At 47.3% G+C, this 4537-nt stretch overlaps 1 protein-coding gene across 1 annotated transcript in view; it reads left to right on the top strand.

The window, feature by feature from the left end:
* Positions 1–4537, top strand: part of RNF123 (ring finger protein 123) — a 34280-nt gene that overhangs the window by 2895 nt on the left and 26848 nt on the right. The window contains 5 exon segments of the mRNA XM_009864779.1: positions 739–818; positions 1626–1723; positions 2898–2952; positions 3402–3487; positions 4114–4200. Of these exon segments, the coding sequence (XP_009863081.1) occupies positions 739–818; positions 1626–1723; positions 2898–2952; positions 3402–3487; positions 4114–4200 (406 nt within the window).

Consider the following 4537-nt stretch of genomic DNA (forward strand, 5'->3'; position numbering starts at 1 on the left):
GCAAAATGATGTATTGAAAGGGGAAGAGCCTCAGTGTTGTGCATAAAATGATGTGCCCTGGCCTGATTTTTATTGTGTAGGTTTGAGAATGGGGTGGGAATACTGAGAAAAAGAAAGTAAAAAATTAAAAATTGTAAGGAAAGGAATGTAGAATAAGGAAAATCATTATGCCACAGAATAAATATGTGGTTTGCCTTCTGGTCTTACCAGAAGGGTGTTTTAGAGCTGCAGAGGTTTTGAGGAGGGGTAAGAGCAAGTCAAATATCAGTATAAAACCAAAATGTTTTGGACTGTTGTCAGCAAGAGGATACTGGGCTAGCCTGACCTTTATCTGAACTACTACAGCTGCTGATGTGGTCTTCTCTCTTCTTTTGTATTTGAAATATTTGGGGGGAAAAAAAACATATCCTGACTTACACCACATTTGTATGATGTTGACTGCAGCAATGTTGTGGTGCACAGTTGTTGGTAGTACAGCTGGCTTCTTACTGCATCTGGACCGCAGCACAGTTTTCTTACTGCCACAAAATACTCTCGAGAAGGCTGAAGACTTGGTTGCCCCAACATGCTGGGCAGCAAACTCCTCAGATTCAAGATGACAAGACACACGGATCAGTAGAACTTCCCTGTTCATGCCTCACAGCACAGGACTGTATGGGCACGTGCATCTGGGCTGCAACTCTTGAAAATTTGGAGAAAAAGTCTTCTGAAAAGCTTCTCTGCATGTTTATTCCCTAGAAAGCACCTGACGTTCCAGAACCTGCAGGAGCACCTTGACCGATTGCTAGCAGAGGAGAATGGTTCAGAAGACAGTCGAGGTAAGAGATGCTGCGTGTCTGTCCAATTTGTACTTCTGCTTATGCTACTTAGTTGAGAGGGCAAGTTGTATCATGAAGGGCAGTTCCCTGACTGAGTGTTGTTCTGCCCTCCTGTGCTCTAATTTCTTTTACCTCTAAATCCTGCCTGTGAGGGGCTCATCAGCCATCCCTGGAGCAGACCTGCTTGCAGAGGGAAGAGGCATATTTCCAGGCGAAAATGCCTGGAAAAGCAGTTTTGGGGCAAATGTTGGAGGCATTTCACTGATAGTTATATGCAGAGCTATTACTGTGACCAGCAGCGTGCAGTGCTATCCTCAGTAGGAAATACAGAGGCAGAATTCTCAATTTTTACATGCTGGTCTCCACTGTAGGTATTTGCTTTGTACTTCAGGCTGTTGCCTGTATTCTTGTTAGCATCTGCTTTCCTGAATGAATCAGGACGTGGCAGGATGCAACCTGGCTCCTCTCCTAAACAGATTGCTGTCTGCAATCAAAGTGTGATACGTTGGCCAAACATTTGGCTCAGAGTTTAGTTAGGTCTTTGAATTTTGCCAAAGTAAAGTTTTCAGGCAATGTAGAAAACTGAACATATGACCTGGATGCTGCTGTGAAAACTTCCTTTTAAATCCAAGTGGTGTCTCCTTTCCTGAGGTTCTCATGGTCTAACACGGATGATGCTATTTTAGTCCTTCTCCACCGTAGCAGAATCTGTATGCTCGACAGTAGTCTATCTGGAGGCACTCATCAGGTGTACTGTTAAATCCTGCACAGCATTCACTAATAAGTTTTCTGCAACTCTTGTTTCAGATCAGGCAGCAGAAGGCCGGCTTGGTCCCTCCACTGTGGTGTTGGACCACACGAGCGGTTTTGAGGGGCTCCTGCTGGTTGACGACGACTTACTTGGAGTGAGTGTACTGCTGAGTGCAGCAGATGGTCTTGTGGGACTAAAAGCACTTTGGCGTTTGTGGTTTGTTCTTCATAACAGATCCCTGTCACTGGCTTTGTAGTGTATTGTTCATGGAGTCTACCCAGAAAGCTGAAGGATCCTGGAGGAAATGAGCTCTCCTGGGAAAAGGTCTAGCAGTACCCCTAAGTCTCAGCCAGCTCTGAGTGGAGCTGCGAGGAGTGAAAGGATTACTCTGGCCTGGGGGCTCCCTGAAGAGCTTGGCTGAGCAGAGGAAAGGCTAGCAGACAGCTTTCCTGTCCCTCCCTCCAGCAAACTGCCTCTTCCTTCCTTCTGCTCTTCTCTAGCGGTGGCAAGAGGCTGAAGCTAAGGCTTTCTTTTCTCCTTCATTTCCACTAGCTCCCTGCTTGTTCCTTAGCTGATGTTCCTCATGCAGAAAATCGGCTGAAAGAATCCACCGGAATTTAATCCTTTGCTAGTAATTTCTGCATTCCTTTCACCTCTTCACTGTGTGTGCACATCCTGAGTTCCTGGGCTCGTGCCTTTTTTAATTTATGTTTCCCCTTTTACCTCTAGCAGAGGAGGCTGTCCTGGTCTCCCATTTCCCATTAGTCACCCGCTGTAGCTCACCTTGGCTGTACCTAGAACTTACTGACATACTGAATCAGACTGGCTTGCCTGTGAATTCCTTGTTGCTGTCTTCATCTCTTCATGATCTGTCCCGAGACTGAGAGAGTCAGGAGTTAACAGGGTTCATTTTCTTGGCAGCGTGTTACCTCCCAGTCTTGGGCTTCAATCTGGACATCCTGAATCTATAGTTTTGTTCTAACTTGTCCAGGATTCAGACATCTTTCCTATTTAGTAGCCACTTCTGTGTACCTGTCACAATTCACCGGAAACCTGTCTGTCTCCACGTTGCCCTTGTACTGTTGCTGTGCTGCATGCTTCGCTGGGGTTTCTCAAGTACAGATGAGCTGTGAGAAGGACCTGGGTGGTTCCCCAGGGCCTGTGGGCTCCAAGTACAGCTGCTGGGATGGGGAACATGGCCTGTCTCTTCCCAGTGAATAACTCTCCATCTGGCTTTGGTTTTGAGGGCTAGGATGGAGGGAATGAGCAGGGCTGAAGAAACCTACCTTTTTGCCTGACCTTAAAATATGTTTTTTTTGTTGACCCAGGTGATTGGCCACAGTAACTTTGGATCCATCAGAGCCACGACATGTGTGTACAAGGGTAAGGAGAAGATCCAGTGATACTTTGAGAAAAGACTCCAGGAAGAGTGTTGTGGAGGGTTACACAGCTCAGGAAATCTTGAATATGTTCCAGATCTTGAGCCCCTTCTTCCCCAGTTCGTGGAATCATAGAATTATTTAGTTTGGAAAAGATCTTGAAGATCATTGAGTCCAATTGTTAACCTAGCAGTGCTCAGTCCATCGCTAAACCGTGTCCATAGACACCACATCTACACATCTTTTAAGTACTTCCATCCACTGGCTTTTCCAGGAAGTTGGAAGGATGGAGGATTATGTGATCCCAGAGTGAAGAGGTGGGAGGGGAATGCTGGGGCTGTCCACAAGCTTCATGTGCCATATTCTTTACTCTGGGAGCAAGGTCAGGTTCTGCTTCTTCAACAGTGAGCTAGGTGGCAGAAATTTACTGTGTGGCATCTCTCTTTCTTTCAGGGAAGTGGATTTACGAGGTGCTTATCTCCTCCCAGGGACTCATGCAGATTGGCTGGTGTACTCTCAACTGCAGATTTAATCAGGAGGTAGTGTAACTGCTGCACGTGGCACAAGGCTGCTCTGTGTTCCTCGACTGCTTTTTTAGGTCAGTGTGGAGCATTGCATCAGTGGTGTGCTCCTGCCTTGCTGGCATTCTATGCCCGGCACACACACTAGAAATACCACTGTTTTCATGCTAGACTCTCTAAACTGTGTCCACAGAATGGTACACAGTGGGAAAGCCTTGCACACTGCGTGCGTTGCTGTGCTTTTGCAGCACGTAGCCCTGCTCTGTGTTGACTTTCTGCTGACTTCTCACAGAGTGTGTGGGCCTGCAGTACTGACAGCCTGTCTCTTGGGATGGCCCACAGCAGCTGGTGCTCCTGTTTTATTTTGCCCAAGAGAGACAGGCCCAGGCCAGCTCTTCTCAAATGTGGGATGCCAGTACTCTTCTTCTGTCCCACAAATGTGTAGGAAGTCGTGTGTTTCCCTGAACCAGAGATCGCAAGCCACTGGATTCACTCCTAGAATGAGGGGCTTTTCCCAGGCAGTGCGTGTGTGCTGTCAACTGTTCTCCCTGTCTGCTGGTTTCCCATTTAAAGTTGCTCTTGCAATGAGAGGCATGCTCAATGCTTGATCTGGTCTGAGTCTCGTCTTTCATGCTTTGATGCAGGAAGGAGTTGGAGATACGCCAGATTCGTATGCGTATGATGGAAACAGGGTGCGCAAGTGGAATGTGACTACTACCAACTACGGCAAAGTGAGTGGCTGTCCTCCCAGGAATGGGGTGTAGAGTAAGGAGAAGAAAGTGGTTGGCTCCTGCTCACTGGATTCTACTGAGCCTTATGAAATGCCCTCAAGCTGTACTCCCTGCTTCAGTCTGCTCTTGGGGAGGCTGTTTGCCAGCAATTGTTTGTATTTTAGGGGTGTTAGACATGCCATGTAGGTGCTTTTTTGAGCAGCCCCAGCACTGATTCCCAGCACAGTGCTGCTGTTGGTCTCTGGAAGGCTCCGGTTCTCTGTAGCACGTCAGAGCAGCGTGCAGTGTTGGGATAAATATATGTTTAATCCCGTGCATGGTCCTAGTGCTGTAGGGA

Source organism: Apaloderma vittatum, unplaced genomic scaffold (genome assembly GCF_000703405.1).
Source record: "Apaloderma vittatum isolate BGI_N311 unplaced genomic scaffold, ASM70340v1 scaffold40492, whole genome shotgun sequence".
Classification (NCBI taxonomy): domain Eukaryota; kingdom Metazoa; phylum Chordata; class Aves; order Trogoniformes; family Trogonidae; genus Apaloderma; species Apaloderma vittatum.